Source organism: Sus scrofa, chromosome 6 (genome assembly GCF_054392235.1).
Source record: "Sus scrofa isolate SSC_HxYL_T2T_F1_AM1 chromosome 6, Sscrofa_HxYL_maternal_Yorkshire_Landrace_v2.0, whole genome shotgun sequence".
NCBI lineage: Eukaryota > Metazoa > Chordata > Mammalia > Artiodactyla > Suidae > Sus > Sus scrofa.
This window is the reverse complement of record NC_139388.1, coordinates 175,099,103-175,118,989: the sequence shown is the minus strand read 5'-3', so window position 1 is coordinate 175,118,989 and position 19,887 is coordinate 175,099,103. Positions and strand designations below refer to the sequence as shown.

The 19,887-nt window shown below is 44.5% G+C and overlaps 1 protein-coding gene across 6 annotated transcripts in view; it reads left to right on the top strand.

Moving 5' to 3' along the window:
- Window positions 1-343: 343 nt before the first annotated feature.
- SMAP2 (small ArfGAP2) overlaps window positions 344-19,887 on the top strand; it is a 48,700-nt gene continuing 29,156 nt past the window's right edge. For all 6 annotated transcript variants that reach the window (XR_014804776.1, XR_014804775.1, XM_084958049.1 and 3 more), the window contains 1 exon segment: window positions 344-866. Coding sequence is in view for 4 of the 6 variants with exons in the window: in XM_084958049.1 (XP_084814175.1) it covers window positions 764-866 (103 nt within the window). In the remaining 2 variants the exon portion in view is untranslated.

Below are 19,887 nucleotides of genomic sequence, written 5' to 3'. Positions count from 1 at the left end.
GACGGCAAATATTTAACTCGTAGAGAGTTTTTGAGGATTATATTGGGATAATTCATATAAAGCGCTTAGCACAGCGCCTGGCACATAGTAAGAGCTCAGCAAACGTTAATTGCTGTTTTCCTCACTTTCTTCCAATCCCTCCACTCCCTTTCCGCCGGCTCCATTCATTCTTTTCCAAGGACATGCAAGGGGCGTGGCCATTCCTCCCTCCGCCCAACCCAAGCCCCGCCCCTCCCTTCTGCCCGGATTGGTTCCTGAGAGGCGGAGAGGAGGGAAGCGCCCAGTCCGAAGCGGTGGGGGCGGGGCGCATGCGCGGGCTGAGCCGGGTGGAGGAGGAGAGGAAGAGCTGCCGGAAGTAGGCGGCGGAGGTGGTGCCGGAGCAGGCGGCAGCTGCCAGGGAAACCGAGGCGCTGGACTCTGCCCGCGGACAGGCAGGCCGGGGGGTAGTCTCTGCGCCCGGCACTCAGGAAACCCGAGAGCCCCCCTTGCCTGGCGTGAGGGTTCCTGTCTGGTCCCGCAGCCCGGTCGGGACCCGAGCCTTTCCCTAAGCCCGCCAGGGGGCGCCGCCTTGAGGGGCTGCAGAGCGGGGGTCGGGCGCGGCTGAGGGGAGAAGGGGCGCCAGGCCGGGCCAGGGGAGAGGGCTCTCCCCCGCTCAGGAGGTGCCCCTGGGCGGGGACCGGGAGTCCTCACCTCCGGACTGAGGCAAGGGTTTCTGGGGGGCTCGGAGGGCGCGTCGCCCTCTGCCCCCGCCGGCACCCTGGCCATGACGGGCAAATCGGTGAAGGACGTGGATCGGTATCAGGCGGTTCTGGCCAACCTGCTGCTGGAGGAGGATAACAAGTTTTGTGCGGACTGCCAGTCTAAAGGTAGAGCATCCCTCCCGGCGGGCGAGGGGTCCAGCCTCCGGGCGGAACCGGGGAGGCGGACTGGGTGGGGAGAGGTCTCTGGAGCTTAGGTGGCCCCGATCCTCTAAATGGTAACGCGTGCTAGCCTTGCTGAAGAGGCTTCTAGGTGTTCTGCAGCGCAGGCATTGGTGTGGGGAGAGGTTGCGAGGGCGACTGTGGGGGGCGGTGATGGTGGGGGTGGAAGTGGCGTGGTGTGTGCAGGTGAGAATGTCTGTATTTCAGGGCTGTGAGTGAGTCTGGGCCGACTGTCAGTCCAGAGGCAGCCGGGAGTTCACAGCCTTCTGCTTGCAAAGCTGGGGATGAACTGCAGTGAGTGGTGTGTGCGGTGTGTGTGTGTGTGTGTGCGCGCGAGAGAGAGCGCGAGAGAGAGGGGAGGAAGGGGGAGGAGGGAAGGGAGATGACGGTGAGAAAAACTGCTTAAATGATTTTAAGGAGGTGAGGGTTGCTGACTGCTATTTGGTTAGCAGCTCCTTCCGTCAGTTTACAGCCTTGCTGAGATCTGACAGTGCTTAGGTGGCTTTCCTCTTTCTGGATGTGTGGAGGGGAAACTGCCTTGTGCAGTGACACAGTGCGGATTTCTAGACAGCCTAGCCCTGGCTTGTGCAGTGTGTTGGAGGCCTGATGTGCGTGTGGTGGCAGAAACTAGCAGATTGTGGCTGTAGTGCAGGATCGGTTTAATCAGTGCTGAGAAGGAAGCAAAGCATGCTTCGAATTTGTTGCTTCCAGGGCAGCCACCCTTCTAAGGGGAAATGTGATCATTGTAGATTGTCAGAGCCATTTAGTCTTTGTTTTCTGTGCCCTCAAAGATTCAGGATTTGATACAATTACAAATCAGTATGCTAGGAAAGCTTGGTTATTCGTGAAATGTTTACACTCAATTTATAGACGATAAATATTTTGTTTCCTCATTTTCTTTCCGAATTCTTTGGAATATAATTGGAGTTGGGAAGATTCTTTTCCTTTTGGTTTGAGTAGAAAGGGATGCATTTTGGGAGCTATATTAATTTACTTTTGTTTGTAATGCAGTGGATTTGCCTGGGTTGTTTGCCATGTAGCATGTTGGACATATAGTGCAGAACAAAGATTCAGATGTATTTGTATTTATCAACATTGAGAAAGGAAGTACATGCTTAATTGATGCTTTCACTTAATTACCTTTCATTTTAGAGAAATAGGTTATGTAAGGAGATCGGGGAGAGAGACATTGATCAGGACGCTTTATAGTATATTTTAGTGCCCTTTCCCCATAGACAAATGGCATGTGCCATTAGGAAAGCAGGTCCCCAGACTTCTTTCCTAAATTCATTGGCAAGAATTCATTTTTAAAAGAGTTTTGGAATCAGTTTATGTTAAGTAGGTTCATTTTGTCTCTCGTGGACTCTTGTGAGATCTTGTGCTAGATCTAGTGAAAGATTTGGTTTAAAATTTAGGAGTATATCTCTTGGCTTTACTCAAATTCCCTTGTGTCCTCAGTTGACAGATCTTGAGTCACAGTGAAACAACCCACTGGAGAGAGCATTGCTACATTAGGGGAGTCAGATGCCATTTTGATGCTTTGTGCCACTGCAGCCCCGTTTTGCATACCACTCTTATCTTACTCATATTCCAATAAAACATAGCACATGGGAGAGAGGTTGATTCATCAGTTCTTCCTCCAAATTTTCCATTGCTCTTTATCAACAGAATTACTGGGGATCAGGTAATGAAACATTAGTAAATTAAATCTTAATGAGAGCTAGTGACTGCTGGCTTGTAAACTTTATTAACGGCTCTTGGCAATAGAATCCTGGTTCCTGAAACAATTTCTCTTCACAAATTAGTTTTACCTTTTGGCTTGGTGGCTTCAGTGACTTTGGCCATTGTATTAAAAATGAGATGACAGTGTGTCCATCAGTTATCTTTCAGTTCAGTTAAATAAGGTATTTGTTCTCGGAGTTCCCGTCGTGGCACAGTGGTTAACGAATCTGACTAGGAACCATGAGGTTTCAGGTTCGATCCCTGGCCTTACTCAGTGGGTTGAGGATCCGGCGTTGCCATGAGCTGTGGTGTGGGTCACAGACCAGCTCGGATCCCACGTTGCTGTGGCTCTGGCGTAGGCCGGTGGCTACAGCTCCGATTAGATCCCTAGCCTGGGAACCTCCATATGCTCAAGAAAAGGCAAAAAAAAAAAAAAAAAAAAAAAAAAAAGTTTGTTCTGGCCTCAGTTTATTAATCTGTGAGTTAATCAGGCCCCTTCCACTCTTTCAAGGCCTCTCCTTCATTTTCCACTCCTTTTTCCTAATTTTGATTGTTGTCATGATCATGTGGACAACTTATCGGATCTTGGAAGGGAGAGACCCTTGCACCTGCAGATTAAGTTACCTGCTAGCATGTAAAAAATACATTTAGTGGGAGGAGGAATTTTAAAATTGTAGGCTAAGATGTGGATTTAAGTATGTATGTGTATGTCTGGTGTCCTTTCTTGCTTAGAAAATTGATAACTTAATTGTATGGGACCTGGTGGGTGACTGCTTATCCATTCATATGAAATCAGATGACGTCGCCCTGAACTGTGGACCTCTGAGCAGATATTTTTGTAATGTTTCAAAATAACTCTGGCAATGACTCTTTTTAAGAAAGTCTTTCACCAATTTAAGAATGATAATATCTTTAAATATGTAATTTGAACATCAGAACAGAGGATAAGCATGTGTTCTTTTTTGTGTGATACAAGTTTTGTTGGTCCTGGGGTTTTTAAACTTTTTTTAGCATAAGACTCACTCTACCCCTTCTGGGTAAAGGCACTGAAGTAATTTCTGTGTGGGAACGAGGCTGCTTTGGTACTGCCTTTAAAAAAAAATACTGTGACTTGCTTTAGGCTGAAAGATGTGGTTTCATCACCCAAAGCCCTTAAGTTATTGTGACCTTTAGGGTAAAATTTTGGACTGACTTATGCAGAGGACAAACTGAAAATTTCAGGGACGTTAATGGTTAATTCTCCCAAGTTGAGTCCCGGTCCCATTTTTGGATGGACCGTTGGTGGGATTGTACTGGTTCAAGGTTTAGCCTTTAGCTCTGCAATTCTGTATTTTATCAGTGTGCTTGGAATAACTTCTAATTAACCTTTTCAGAGACTGGTTTAAACTGGACACTATCTTATTTATCATGAAAGGATCTGCCTTTCTGATGACCTGAATACTTGGGTCTACTATTGGGACACTCCTTTCTCAGTATCAAGATTGGTGAAAAATTGAGAGCCATTTAATGAGCAAAGAATTAGAATGGAAGAGCTCTGATGGTTTTGAGGAACATTTACTTCAGACTGTGAAACCACATGGAATTCTGGAATCTGATAGAAACTTTGTTATAAGTTTTTACTTCTCAATTCTTCTGCTGCATCTTACCTCTGAAATGTTTCGCCTCAGTCACCTGACCACTGCCTTTGTTCCAACTCCCATTATGTTCTTAAATTTAGATTCACTTTTTGAAAAAGGTAGCACTTTCATGTTGCTCAAAATTCAAAAGGTTCGAAAGGGAATGTGTACAGTGAAAAGTTGTGGTCCTGGCTCCTTAGCCGCCATTTTCCAGTGGTTCTGGAAGTAACCACCATTGGTAATTTTGTATGTGACTTTTAAGAGCTAGTGTATGCACAGACAACTGCATTTAAGTATATACCTTTGCAAAGTATATACTTTTGTGCAAAGAGCAGCATGTTACCCACAGGTCACGGCACCTTGCATCTTTCAGTCAGCTGTATCCCTCGGAGGGCACGAAGAGGCCCTCTCTGTGCACATAAAGGATGGGACTAAGTTGAAAGACGTGCTTAAGTGATTTGGAAACATCTGCTGTCGCTGAAGTCCCCTTAGAAAGTGTCCTAGGCCCATCCATAGCACATGTAAGCTCACCTTTCAGGTGGAAAGGAATCAGAGTAGCAGTAGGAGCTATAGACTTGATGTTGGACACCCAGTTAAACTCCTCTCCTCTACTTCTTTTAGCTTTTTTGGGGGGTGGGGCCGCACCCACAGCATATGGAGGTTCCCAGGCTCGGGGTTGAATCCCGGAGCTGCAGCTGCCAGCCTACGCCAGAGCTCACGGCAACTCTGGATCCATAATCCACTGAGCCAGGCCAGGGATTGAACCTGCATCCTCATGGATACTAGTCGGGTTCGTAACCTGATGAGCCACAACAGAAACTCCATGCTTCTTTTAGCTCTGGGACCTTCAGCATGCCACCTAACTGTCTCCGTTTAATTCTCCTCATTTGAAAAAGAAAATGCCTCTTAAGCTAAAGTGTTACACAGATATAAGCATTATTTATGATTACCATTGCTGATCTTATTTATTTCACCTATTTTCTTACTTTATTCCCTTAAATGCTCTGGTTACTGGAAGCCACAGTTAGAACGACTCACCCAGTAATTCCCTAGTTTTTAAGCCAAAGCCACTTCCTAAAAAAGGGGTCCTAGCATTTTTGCAAATGTACTTTATGGGACCTTGGAGGATGGTCTGTGGATGTTTCCTGCCTCTTCAAAGTTGTATGAAAAATTAGACCAGGGAATCTTTGTGTAGAAATTTTAGAATATTATTTCTAAATTTTAACTGTGGTAAATTAGTCTCTGGCTTTGTTTTACATTTGTTTTCTGTCAATAGCTAAGTCATGGCTTGTTAAATATCATTCCTTAAAACAGGAACACTCCTATCAATTTTTAATTATTTTAGCTGTATCCACGACACCTTTTCAGAGGTTTTGTAAAATTCCATCAGATTGGACAACATCAGGAGTTTTGCTTCTGTCTCTATGTGTTGAACACTCTTTTCTTGGAGTTCCTGTTGTGGCGCATCGGAAGCGAATCTGACTGGTAACCATGAGGATGCAGGTTCCATCCCTGGCCTCACTCAGTGGGTTAAGGATCTGGTGTTGCCGTGAGCTGGGTTTTACAGCTAATGCACCTTAACTCTGACAGTCATGGTTAGGATGACACAGTTTTACTGAAAGTAATTGATCAAAGTCCCCCTTAAGATTGTCTTTTTTTTTTTTTTTTTTTTTTTTTTTTGTCTTTTTGCTATTTCTTGGGCCGCTCCCTCGGCATATGGAGGTTCCCAGGCTAGGGGTCGAATCGGAGCTGTAGCCTCCGGCCTACACCAGAGCCACAGCAACGCGGGATCCGAGCTGTGTCTTCGACCTACACCACAGCTCATGGCAACGCCAGATCAGACCATTAACCCACTGAGTAAGGGCAGGGACCAAACCCACAACCTCATGGTTCCTAGTCAGATTCGTTAACTACTGCACCACGACGGGAACTCCAAGACTGTCTTTTAGTATAAACTTATTAAACCTGTTCCCTGGGAGGTACTTTCCTATTCCTTCTCCTTGTCCTTTAAATGTTCTGTGGCGGTGGTTTAGAGTAGAGAATGCTGTAACTTTTAAGGGGAACTCTGCCAGTTTGAGAATGCAATCCCACACTAGGTATATTCATTCAGAAAATAGTCCTTCAGCACCTACTTTGTGTCAGACACTGTACCGAGATATGTAGATTAAAAGAGAGGGTCTTTGGTCTCAGGGATTTTATAAATCGAACAGGGAAGCAGATGTGTAAACCGATAAATAATGCAAAGCAGTAATCGTCGTAGTGGCATTGTGTACAGGGAGAAATGAAAGCACCGAAGAAAGCAAGCAATTCGGCCTCAGAAAGTCATAGCTCAAAGAGACCAGTAGGCTATGTCTTGAAATAAGCATGATGTCGTCAGGTGAATTTAGGGGACTTTGCATTCCAGGCAGAGGAAACAGAATGTGCAAAGGTTCCAAGATGTGCCGGACTGTGTGTGCGCGATTCTGTAGTGTGTTCTGACAGTGTGTGGGGATGGCAGGGACCTGCAAGGTTAAAATTCGAGCTCTGCAGTTGGCTTGCTCTATGGCATTGAGATTATGAATATGCTGTAGACGCCCTGTTGTGTAAGAAATCCGTTGTATTGGAAGTCCATCTGCTACTCAAATGGAATTATAAATAATTGCAAACGTGAAATGCTTTCTAACTGCTGAGTAGGAAGGAAGATCTAGTATTGTGCCCACTAGAGCTCCATGGACGTTGACCTTCATGAGTTCATTAAATTATCTTAGCAAAGTCTAGTGAAATGCCAGTAATAGATACCATGCCATTTCTGGGGTTGATGATGCTGATGTTGGGGCTGAGCGTGCTCTCACACTCAAGCCGTCTAAGGGTGTTGAATGTTTGATGTGTGCCCTTGGTTGCTCAGGGCTTAGGATGTCTAAACAGGGAGCTGCAGCCACACCTCTTGGGACAGTTTTCAGCAAGTCTTTTGCTTTTAAATAAATCAGAAAACTATCTTCTTTCTGCCTTTTTCATCTGATGTCATTGTATGTAGGTGGCAGCTTTCTTGGGCACGGTTGTCTATATAACTGCTCACCACATGAGTCATTGTCTGTTTTTGTTCTGCCTGAAAATTCCATCTCAGAAATAATGCCATGCAGTTGGAGACCACGACCCTGCATTCGTTATATACATTGCCACTGCCTTTGTATGTCATGTTGGAATCTGCCTGTGCCACGGGGAAGAGGTAAAGTGACTTATCAAATGGACTCAGACTCAATTCCTCCAAATGACATCCCCCGCGAAAAAGATGCCAACAGGAATCTGCGGAAAACACACGTGTTCTACGTTCTAAGCATACAATGCCTAACTTTTGTTATTGTGTCTGCTTAAATCCGTATCACAGCTAGACTTCTGTTTGAGCAAGTGTCCAGTTTAAGTAGATAGTAACTTTGAAGAAGGCCTGTATTGACCCCTGGAACATGACAGCGCACCACACTGAGGAGGGGGTACCAAGACTGCTGGAGTAGAACACCTTGAAGTTAATCCACTTTTACCAAATTCCTCCTTTTTTTTTTTTTTTTTTTAATCTTTTTAGGGCCACACCCTGGGCACATGGAGGTCCCCAGGCTAGCGGTCAAATCGGAGCTGTAGCCGCTGGCCTATGCCAGAGCCACAGCCACATGGGATCCAAGCCACGTTTGGGATCTACACCACAGCTCACAGCTATGCCGGATCCTTAACCCACTGAGTGAGACCAGGGATCAAACCCGTGTCCTCATGGATACTAGTCAGGTTCGTTAACCACTGAGCCATGACGGAATTCCTCTATACTAGTTAACTTCTTAAAATGGTAATTTGCCACAGTTAACTCATCTACTAGAATGCAAGCTCCAGGAGGGTAGGGGGTTTGTGCCTGTTTTGTTCTCTGTAGTATTCCCAGCGTCTCAGGCAGTGGTTGGCACAGATCAGGCTCTCAGTAAATATTTGTTTGAATGACATAAATTCTTTCTTATTAGAAGTAATCTTTTATAGGTTATCTGCATATTTGTGTAATTCTTAGGAAAGATAAGTTTTAAATTTTAAAGTTGGGGACCCTTCAGAGAAACAGAAACCACTGTTGATGGTCAAGTAGAGGGAATTTAATATGGAGCAGATCACACAGGTGATACAAGAACCAAGAAGGTTAGGAGGCTGGAGAGACACCCTAGAGATTGGCAACACCTGGGAGCTCCTATGCCTGTGAAGAAATTGGAAGGTGCTGGTATCACCAAAGGCCACAAGCCTGAGCCATCTGCTGTGAGCTAGAAGCTTGGAAAGAAGAGCTGTCTGGTGGCAGCTGGAACTCAGACCAAGTAAGATAGCATTGCCCTGGCTTCCCTCCCGCCCCCTTCTCCTGCCTCTTACCCTTATCAGTGCCTCCCACAGATGGAACTTACCCAAAAATCAGTTGGCAGGGGAGCCTGGGAGATGTAGTTCTCTGTGATCGAGGGGAGCAAGGGTAGGTAGGATCCACACTGAAACAAGCAGAGGCGCAAAGAGACTTTAAAAAATCCCCAAGATGTAATTCTTTCTCCTCATAAGTACGCAGTTGAGTTATTTTGGACAAGCAATAAGAAGGGTTTTCAGGCAGATGCAATCTCTGTGCTTCTAAAGGATCTTAGCTGTTGCTGAAACAATAATTAGTCCAGGGAACTAAGGGAACAACTCAGTCACTGCCTGTAGAATTAGATTGTTGGTCTCTGTGGAATCTGTATTTGACTTCTGGTCTCTGACAGGAGCAATTTATCGTTTGGATACTCAGAAAATAAGTTCCCACCCTGTTAATTCTCGGAAGCCTTAGGCATGGTATGTATGCATTGAACTTGCCCATCTACAGCTAAAGACTTGAGTCAGTAACATTTCAGCTGTACAGAGAGAATTTTCAGGAGTGCAGCTTTAAAACATGGTACAGATTAGACTTTCTTTGATTGTTAAGGTGGAGCCAATTTTTTTGTGTGTGCCACATATCTTTTTAAACAGTTGTATAGGCTTGTCTCTCCCTCCCTGACCACCCCCAAAACCTTCCGATAGGTTAGAGTGAGGGAGAAACGTGAGGTCCCTGAATGTACTGTCTTCTACACTGGACCCAAGAAGTATTTTGTCTCATTTCGAAGATTGCTACTGTTCTATTTAAAGACAGCCTTCTCAAGTTGTTGCTACTAGTTTTCTTCCTGATTGTAAAGTGTTTAATGAGTTATGTGATACAAGCTTAGCACTTTCTAGAAGTGCTTTTTTTGTCAATCAGGTCACCTGCCTTTGGGCTGCTGCCACATTAATGGAATTGGTGGAACTAGGCCAGCAAGGGTTTTCAGTGGAGTGTGAGTTTTTTTGCTTTTAGGCTGTTATTTTCCACAGAAGCTACAGAGAAGAGATTCTGATTGAGTAAAGTTATCAATGGTAAAAATGGCGAAGGTTTCATTGTTTTTCTCTTTTTCTCCAAAAATTAATTTCCTCTTCACAGGTACTACTGTAATTCACAGATGTAATTAAAACTGTAATTTGGTACTGTTCAATGCCTGCTTCCCAGAGTACCAGTTCTTCCCAGCCAGTCCATGTCACCCTAAGAGGTGCATTTTTGAAGCCTCATGTTTAATAAGTACAATATTTCCCTACTGAATTCCAAACTTTTTTCCCTACTGTTTTCCAAACTTTTTCCTTCCCTACCCCGCTCTTCTGGAGCCTATATTTCCCCACAGGCTTTGTGGATGCTGGTCCATTGATGGCTGAACTGCAGATCCCTTCCCAGCGGAAACCCCAGAGAGGAGCCAGATCTGCCCTCAGCTGTGGCCGTCCCTCAGCATAAGGGTGCCTTGGTGGTTGTCTTCAGTTTGTCCACCCCCCGCTTAACCTCCTTGCTCCCTCCCTTGTGGCTGGAACTTGCCCTGGAATCCCACCTTTGTACCATTTTGCTGGGTGGTGAGAGGATTTTTATTACCCCCCTTTGTAACATATTGCTGGGATTTTTTTTTTTTTTTCTTTGCTGCCCATTTTTATTTTCAGGCAAAATGTCAAGTAGTTCTCTGACTATTTTTGTTGACCATAGCCCTCTTACTGCCTACGGATATTCTGGTCTGCTCTTTAAATATCTATAGGATATGGTTTATTTAGGAAGTACTGGATTTCATAAGTCCACTCGGAGAATGCTTTGTTAATCCTTATTTAATTTCAAGTCAAAACTTTCAAAAAGAAATGTCTTAATCGGAAGCAATGAGAACTAGATCCTGTGCTATTTCTTCTCACCCAAAAGTCAAATGTGTAACTTTCTCGTTTTATGATGTCCTGAAAATAGTAAAGCAAACAGAAGAGGAAGAGAGACCTACTCAGCTCTAGCTGATAAGCCTGTCCCAGCACAGAGATGTGAGAAGATAAAGCACCTTTTCTTTCCCTCTGCTCCAATTAGCCACAGTCTTTGGAAGCAGTTGCTAGTGATGGGAAGGCCGTAAATCCCCAGGCCTCTACTGCAGAGCTTACTGTAGATGTGGGTTTGCATGTTAATCCTGCAGTGCTACTCCTGAAGTGCACACGAAGTAAATTCTGACTTCTTCCTCTTTTCTTATCTTACTGGAAGTCCCCCGACTGTGTGTGTATAGATATGTAGAAATAAGTTCTCTCGTTCTCAAGGCTTGAGTTAAAAATTTTGTTTTAATATTGTTATAGATGGCCATTATTCTTATGCCCTTTAACAATGATTTCTTACAGGATTTTCTTTTTGATCCGGTTACATTTTATGCTGCAGTATAAAGCTGGTGAGGGAGAGGGCATTGGTATCTTTTCTCGTTGATACTTTACCACTCGGGTTGTAACTGACCCAAACCCTCTGATGAGAAATAGGAAGGAAACTCCCTGTTCTTATCATGATGTTGTGTTCAAAATAGCTGGAAACAATGGGGCTCATGGAAACCAATGTAAGTGTGACAGCTGATTTGAGAAAGAAAGAATAAAAAGATTCAGGCTCTTCTGCTAATGTTGAAAGCATTTGTATTGAAAGAATAGCTTTTTGGAGCTGCGGACTTTGTCTCTCTGAAGGTAGGCATGAGTAGTTGGGTTAAAAGAACCCTTTCAGACCGAGGAGAATTTTGAGAAAAGGTCTCTCCTATAGTGTGAGCACTATATTAACATTCCCGGCTTTTTTTTTTTTTTTTTTTTGCTTTCTAGGGCTGCACCCGAGGCACATGGAAGTTCCCAGGATAGGGGTCAAATCAGAGCTGTAGCTACTGGCCTAACCCACAGCCACAGCAACTCAGGATCTGAGCAGAGTCTGCAACCTACACCACAGCTCGTGACAATGCTGGATCCTTGACCCACTGAGTGAAGCCAAGGACGGAACCCACATCCTCATGGGTATTAGTCCGGTTCGTTTCCACCGAGTCACAACAGGAACTCCACAGTCCCAGCTTTTATGTGGCAGAAAGGAAGCGTCATTAAATACTGCATTGGAATCAAGAAGACTCCCAGTCAGCAGCTCTGAGCTTTCTGGCTTGATTTTGAGCCTCATCTGTGAACAGGTGCCTGACACAAGCAGCTCAAATCAAGGGTCCATTATAGTGAGCAGAGTAAAATTAAGGCTCAGTTTCATTAGACTTCTTATGCATTTATGGGAAAAAAAAACCAAAAGATTTGTTACCATAGGAACAGACTCCCAGACCAGTGGTCTTATTAGCTAAACATCACAAAATGCTATTTCTTTAAAAAACAAAAATTTATTTTTTCTCATTGTGCAAATTATTCATATTTGTGGTGAAAATCATTGGAAAATATGAAAAAGTATAATAATGTAGAAGATATTTCGCATAATCCTTATCATCCATTTTGTACTTCAGCTTATACTATAATAATTTTATATCATTGTTTTCCTTAACATTTATCAAAAGTATTTTTCATGACACCAGAAACATTTAAATTCCTTCATTGTATTCCGTCGTCTGAATGTATCATTACTTATCTCTTGTCCAATTGTTGGACATTTGCGTTTTAATTTTTCAGTGTAATAACATAATGAGACAATTTGAATTTTTGTGCTGTGTTAGCTGAAGGGTTATTTATGTGTTCAGAGTTGAGTACTTATGTGGGCCCTCTGGTTTTAAAAAGTTGTCAGGAAGTCCTCTGGGTTGAGCCCATGTAGGCAAGGCCTTGCTGCGGGGGCTGTCATTTTGAACTGCTTCATTGCAGTGGACGTTTGTGGCAAGGAGCAAAGAGCCAGGGAGTCCAGGTTTGATTGTAAGGAACAGATTTATGGGATGGGCTGCGATGTGTTCTTACAGCTCACACGCAGGTTCCGCATCATATACTTGATAACCTGGAAATACCGTTGTGCCACTGATTTCGCATCTGCGTTGTTCCCACAGGCCTCCTTCAGTTTGGTCCACTGGGAAGGAGGACTAGAAGCGCTACATTGGTGGCAGGGGTTCTGACAGCCACCAGTTTTGGTGTTGGCTTTACAAGGCTTTCCTTAGGCTGCAAATCCCATGAGGACAGGGATGGGTTCCATGTTTACCTGTCACTACTGCCCAGCCCGTGGCACCTAGCGTCCGTGTCTCCATCTCGAACACTATTCTGTAACGTGCGTTTAGATCATAATCCTTTCTTGTTTTGTTTTTTGAAAGTCACCTTCATACTCTTAGCTCAGGGATTTGAAGCTCTGTGACATTGCAGGAAGCAGAGCAGGTGAATCTCTGGGTTGCGTTGTGGTAATTGCTTCTTTGTGCCATTCTTTTGTGTGCTTCTGGCATCTTTGCTACACTGAAAGCTGGAGCAGGTCACGAGGCTCGTACTCTGCCCTTTCAGTAGGAGGTTTTAGTGTGACACATCATCTCGGGGAAAACGTAGCAGGGGTGTGAAACTGGAGGCGGAAATAGCAGTCCTTTCGCCTTTTCGTGGGACGGGAGTAAATATTTAGACACTGTTCTCAGGTGCCGTAGAAATTAATAATAACCTTGCAGCCACTGAAAGCTCTCCGTGTCCCTGCTGGAACAGGTCTGTCTAATTTGAAGAACCTTGCTTTGGCTTTTTTGAAGCTGCAGTTTTTCCCTTTAGAGACCTGCCCTGGGTTCCTCTGCATAATGTTTTCTTTGCAGGAACTTTCTGGCCACACGGCTGGCATCTTTGCCCACCCCCTTGCACCACACCTTCTGACCTGTACCTCTTGGTGCCAGATTCTGAACCACCTCGCTTTGAGACATTGTCGTGAATGTCTTCTTTTGAAAGGTCAAATCTCCACCTTTCACTCTGCTCCCTTAAGCCGGGGCTGTTTCGGTGACTAACATTCCACACACTCACCGTCTGTACTTTGACCCCGGAATTCATTTCTATCCTGCTATTTGTTTAGAAATGAAAGTTCTCTAGCTTGTTTGGATACAAAACTGGCACTGATTTTCGTCTGTTGGCCACTGGTTGGGGCTCCTCTGATGTGTTAGAAGGTTGCTTGCCATCGTGAAGGGAGAAGTTCACGTGTCTGTAGTCTTGCACAAGCGTTCATTTGCTGACTCGGAAGATTTTGTGTAAAGCCTCTCTCTGTGTGAAAGGCATGAGCGTCCCTTTAGACAACTGAAAAACGAGTTCTGCCTGGCCACTTGCTCTTGAACCCTGGTGTGTTACCCTCTCCTCCACCTCTGGGCTTCCTCTGAGGAAGAGGAAAGTGGGTGGGAAGGGGAGTGGATGCGCCTTCCTCACGAGCTCAGCTGTGGGTGTCCCAGCAGCAGAGAAGTAAGAGGAAAGGGGACCTGAGGAACAGAACGTCAGTTTAGTGTCTGTGGTTGAGCATCTGCTCCGTCTAACACACATGTGGGGTGTAGAGAGATGATTCTCATTCCAGTCCAGCTGATGCTTCCTTCTGTGAGCTTGGGTAAAGGACTCTTGGAGCCTTAGATTTTCCAGCTGTGGTCAGGCTAGATAATCCTTTAAATTCCTTCCACTTTTGGAATTTTGTATCTACATGTTTTATCGTTTGTTACAGAACAAGAGAAGAGGCTTTTCCACAGGAGTGGTATATGCTCATAGCTCGCATGCTCCCAGCGAAATGGCTTAAACATGCTTTCTCTAGAGCAAGACTTCTCAACCTCGGCACTATTTACACCTTGGTACTTCTTTGTTGAGATGTTGTCCTGTGTAGGATATTTAGCAGCATCCCTGGCCTACCCTACTCGAGGCCAGTTGCACCCCCACTTGCTGCCAGTTTGGGCAACTGAAAATGTCTCCAGGTATTGACATTGCCCCTTGAGGGGAAAGTGCTTCACTTGAGAAGCACTGCTCTAGAGGGAGAAGAGTGGTCCTCTTTGAATGTGGGCTGTTTTTAACGCCTTTCTTCATATTGGCCCTCTTCTGCGTATTACCTGTCCTGAGGGTGGAGGATGAAGAGCAATCTCATTGGCCAAGAGCTCCATCACCCTTCTTTGGCAGCTTCTGAAGTTATGCATCCCCCAACTGGGCAGGCTCACCTTGCATCTTCAGCATTTTTTTCAGGCTTTGTATAGGTATTGGCTGCAAAGAGGAAGTTAAGGCTTTTATCGGAAGTAACCTAAAAATGTAAAGAACTAAATGTCCCTGAGGGCAAAGACCGTAACTTCTAGAGAACTGAGTTAACATCTCTTCCCTGAAGTGAGGTCATGAATGATAGGAAATGAGTGTAATTATAGTGTCAAGTTTTGACATATCAGGTCCACCTGGCCAACTCTGAGCACTTGCTGTTGCCAGGTTGTTAGCTCAGCAGACCACCCTATACCCCCCTCCCCCAGCCTGCTCTTAGCCACTGAGGTTGATTGAAATGTACTGGCTCTCTTATAAGAGCTGGGTTTTGGGGTTCCCATTGTGACTCATGGAAACAAATCTGACTAGGAACCATGAGGTTTCGGGTTCAATCCTTGGCCTCAATCAGTGGGTTAAGGATCCAGCATTGCCATGAGCTGTGGTGTGGGTCAGAGGCAGCTCGGATCTGGTGTTGCTGTGAGCTGTGGTGTAGGCCGGCAGCTATAGCTCTGATTGGATCTGGGTTTTATCCTTATATGCTACAAAATGTTGATTTATTTCATTTTTTACATTTTTGACTTTTTTTTCATTGAGGTGTAGTTAATTTACCATGTTGTGTTAGCTTTAGGTGTATAGAAGAGTGATTTAGTTATGCATATACATATATCCATTCTTTTTTGGATTCTTTTCCATTATTGGTTATTATAAGATGCTGAATATAGTTCCCCACTCTGTATGCCTACTGCCATACAGTGTGTCCTTGGTGCCCATCTGTTTTATATATAGTGGTGTGTGTATATTAAGTCCACACTCCTATTTTATCCCTCCCCACCCGTGTTGGTTTTAGGTTGAATTGCTTTACCTTTGTCCCCAGGGCCCTCTTTTCCTCATCTCTTTTCAATTCACATTCCTGACCGGGTTGGGTGCAGAATGACGCCGTGTGCTGCCTGGGGTGGAGTGTATTCTGTGAGTATCCTTACTGGGATGCTCTGGGATCCCAGAGCCATGATCAAGACGCTTGAGCCTGTGTCAGTCTCTGTCCCTCAGTCCTGGCAGGCTCCGTGCCCCATTCCAGCTGAGCCTTTGCTGGAGTAATTGGCCACATGGAGCCTTCAAGCCAAACAATTGTTCGTACTGAGATAGTCTCACTGTTCAGCTCCTAATGAAATAATCTCCTTCCTGCCCCCGATGAAAGCAGCTATTTTTTATTTCCTCCCTCCCCCTTCCAGAGAAGCCATCCCTGAGCTACCACTCTTCTAGCTTATTCATAAATGCTTTAAGCAGGGTCTTTGTGTAGAGGAAATTAGCTAGAGCCAGAATATCTAGGGCTAACCAGGATACAAGGAGCATTAAGGATACCCTTTCTCCTAATTTTCTATGTAGGATATTTAAATTACCTTCGTGTGATTTGCTGAGTAATAAGCAATTCAAATTTCAAGTCCACATACGAGAAATACTCATACTAGGTTTTTAAAAAGTGTACTAATCAGGCAGTTGTTACCTAAAGGAGTTTACTAAATAAAAACAAGTATAAAACCCAACAGCAGAACAATCGTTAGATGAGTGTCCCCTGGGGAACAGCAAAGTACTATGCGAGTCAGAATAGGAAGGAAAAAAGGCTTGATGGGGAAAGTAGATGGAGCAAGATTTTCACAAAATGATGTTTTGCAAATGGAAGTAATAGCCCATGTCTAACTGTTTGTGAGCAATCTTAAGTTGGTCCGGAAGGTGTAAGTAGTCCAGTTTTCGTCATCGGTCAAAACTGAGAGCCTCCAAAATGTGACTTGAGGAAGGATGATCCACAGGTAGAGACAGAAAGTTGCCCAGGTGGCCCCAGCGTGGTCTGCTTCGCTTTCCCCCTTCAGCGCTTCTTCTGGATCATCAAGGCTTTCATCACACTGCTGCCTCTGCTCTAAAGCTCTGGCTTGTGGACATAAATTATGTCCTTTGATTTTTTTTTTTTCTTTTTTCGTTTTTACAACTGCACCTGCGCCAGAGATCAAATGGGAGCTGCAGTTGCAGGCCTGTGCCACAGCCACAGGAACACTGGATCCAAACTGCATCTTCGACCTACACTGCCGCTTGCGGCAATGCTGGCTCCTTAACCCACTGAGCGAGGCCAGGGATCCGAACCTGCATACTCACAGATGCTGTGTCAGGTTCTTAACCTGCTGAGCCACAGTGGGAACTCCTGATTCTTTTCCCTTAGCCCTCTTAACCCCATTCAGAACTCTGAGTACAAAGGAGGAACAAAAAGGGAAACTTAACACAAAATATATGAAACTAAAAAATAGTCACCCTTTGAAGGTTTAATTGCTGATCCTACCTCGACTTGTTCCCGGTCCCAGTTCTGCTTCGTATTCCTGAGGTCGTTTTGCCTTAGCTTCCTAGGACCAGGGTAGATTCTGAATCACCTTGCTTGATTTCTCTTTTCTTCACACCAGGCCCTCCACCATGTGGAAAGTGCTATCTAAGAACCCACCACCAGGAATTTTCTCTCTAGAGAACTTGACCCAGGGGATAAAGCAAACTGGCCTTCTCATGCTGCTGCTCACTCAGGGCGCCTTTACTCATTTCTCAGTGGATGGGCATCCAGGCCTTTTCCTAAGGTTACTGGCATTAATCAGAGACCTCATCCTCCAGGCGAAACTCAAGATTATCCAGAAAGAGAGGAGCTTCTCACTTGGAGGCCCAGTCCTGTGTACCCCAGCTTTCATACTGGGCTCTCATGGGAGCATTTATTTAACAAGAACTGTGAACATACTTGTTGTGTTTGTTTGTTTGTTTGTTTTTTAGAAGGGAAAACTTTTTAATTTTGACTGCATAAAATTTTGAAACATTTACACAGCAAAGCATTTGCTAAATAGAATAACAAATGTTAAAAAAACATCAAGAAATTAATAATTGCAAAATGTCAGTTCCCCAATCTATGAATTTAGGGCTAAACTAATAAAAATATTACTAAGTTTAACTGAGGGTAGTGTTGTTTAGTTTTTGTTTTACATTGTTCTGGAAACCAGTCAAAGAGTTCCCAATGTGGCGAAGCGGAAATGAATCCGATGAGTAGCCTTGAGGTTGTGGGTTCGATCCCTGGCCTCGCTCAGTAGGTTAAGGATCCTGCATTGCTATGGTGTAGGCTGGCAGCTGTAGCTCTGATTCGACCCCTAGCCTGGGAGCCTCCATATTGCCATGGGTGCGGCCCTAAAAAGCAAAAAAACAGAAACAAAGAAAAAAAAATCAAAATTTATTGGGATAAATATTTTTACTTTGACAGATTTTTACTAACAACTCGTTGCATGTCCTGTATTGTTTCCAATGTTTCCACCTGGTCACATCGAACTTGAATGAATGGTTTAAGTCATAGAGGATCTTTTATTGCAGTCAAAGCACAGCAGTTAATCTAATTCTAGAGAGTCCAGGGAAGTGGAAATGTGTTCCTAAGCATTGTATTAACCTTGTCTTAGGAATTATTATAAGAGCAAATGTAGCATCAACTGACTAACAGCCATTAACTGAAAAGGGAGAAATCAAAATGACTTTTGAAGAGAAGACATAGGCAGATGTTCTGCCATGACCGTGGCTATTCAGGAGGTGGCTCCTATGGCCTTAAACCTGGACACACACTCTCTCAGCCTCACAGTGCAACCTCCTCCTTCCTGGGAATGCCCTACCCCCTCACCCCCTCACCCCCTCACCCCCTCACCCCCTCACCCCCTGGGGCCTCTGCTTGCTAAATAGCAGGGCGGAGGCCCCGCTGGGGGAAAGCTGGGATCTGAACTCTGCCTTAGCCCATTCGTGTCTTCCTGTGACCACTTCTTTTCTTAGCTCGTTGAGCTTTTCTCTCAGTGGCCAGAAATGCCAGCCAACTTTGTTGAGGTTTTTTTTTTTTTTCCCTCATGGGACATGATCCATCTTTGATAGAAGGAAGTGTTTCTTTCCAATTCTCTCTCTAGGTCTTTGGCCAGCTTTCTGTAGGAGTTGCACTTCTGCTCATGTTTCTGTACACTTCAGGAAGTTCCTTCTTTTTTTCTAGGCAGTAAATAAATCCCCTCCTTGATTAACTGTCTGTGAAGTTTGATTACTTGTTCTTGATGTAATTCAGTCAGTATTTGAGGTTTCAGCTGAAGCTTTTGAATTTCACTTTCAAACTGAATATTCAACTTGCAAAGGGGCTGCTCAGTTTGGAAATTCCTCGTTTTGACTTGTAAGCTCTTTTTCATTTGATTTTCTCCACTTGATTTAAGAACATTCCTTGCTTTTCTCCCTCAGGCCTTTTTAAGGGAACATTTAAGTTAACAGCACGGATGAGTTTCTTTGAATCAGCTTCGTCTCATAGTCTAGGTGGTCTCCATTTTCTGATCCATTCTTTTTGTCCAACCCCAAATTGCCATCATCCATGTAATCTCTAAAGAGAGCAGGGAGATTTATCCTCTCCAGCCCAGTTTCTGTCATAGCTGGCTCTTTTTATCATTCACCGCCTATTTCACCTGTGTATTTGAGTTTTCAAGCATTTTTTTCTTCAGTCACCACACTCTGTTTTTTTGTTTTTCTGTTTTTGGCCACCCCGAGGCAGCTGGAGTTCCCAGGCCAGGCCAGGAACCAGAGCCGAGCTGCAGTTGCCACCTAAGCCTCAGCTGCAGCAACGCTGGATTCTTCACCCACTGTCCCGGGTCAGGGATCGAACCTGTGTCCCAGCACTCCCAAGATGCCACTGCTGACCCCTTGCCCCATATCAGGAACTCCTTAGTTCCCACACTCTTTGCCTCCATTTTGCAGCTTCTTGGGACGGCAAACCTAGACTTTCCTAAAAATGAGTGTTTTCAATCATACCATCCATTCTTTCCCTCTAAAGTTGCTCTACATTCTTCTTGAGGTGCTTTTAGAGTGTTTTGGCACCAGTCACTAGGGACTGGAGAGTTGTCGATGTACCTTTGAGTGATCATGTATGTCCTTGAAGGCAAGCCATCAGCACTCCATGAAATGAAAGTTCAGCGGGCTCACTTTTAGTTGTTTTTCAGAAAACTCTACTATATCCTCAAGCAAAGAGGTGGACCTGTTTAGATTTATAAAGTCTTGCCATATTCAGTGTTTATAGTGGACTGGCCCCCACTGGCAGCATCAGCTCGTGTACTCAGTCTAATCCTCTCACTGACTTCATGAGATTCTTT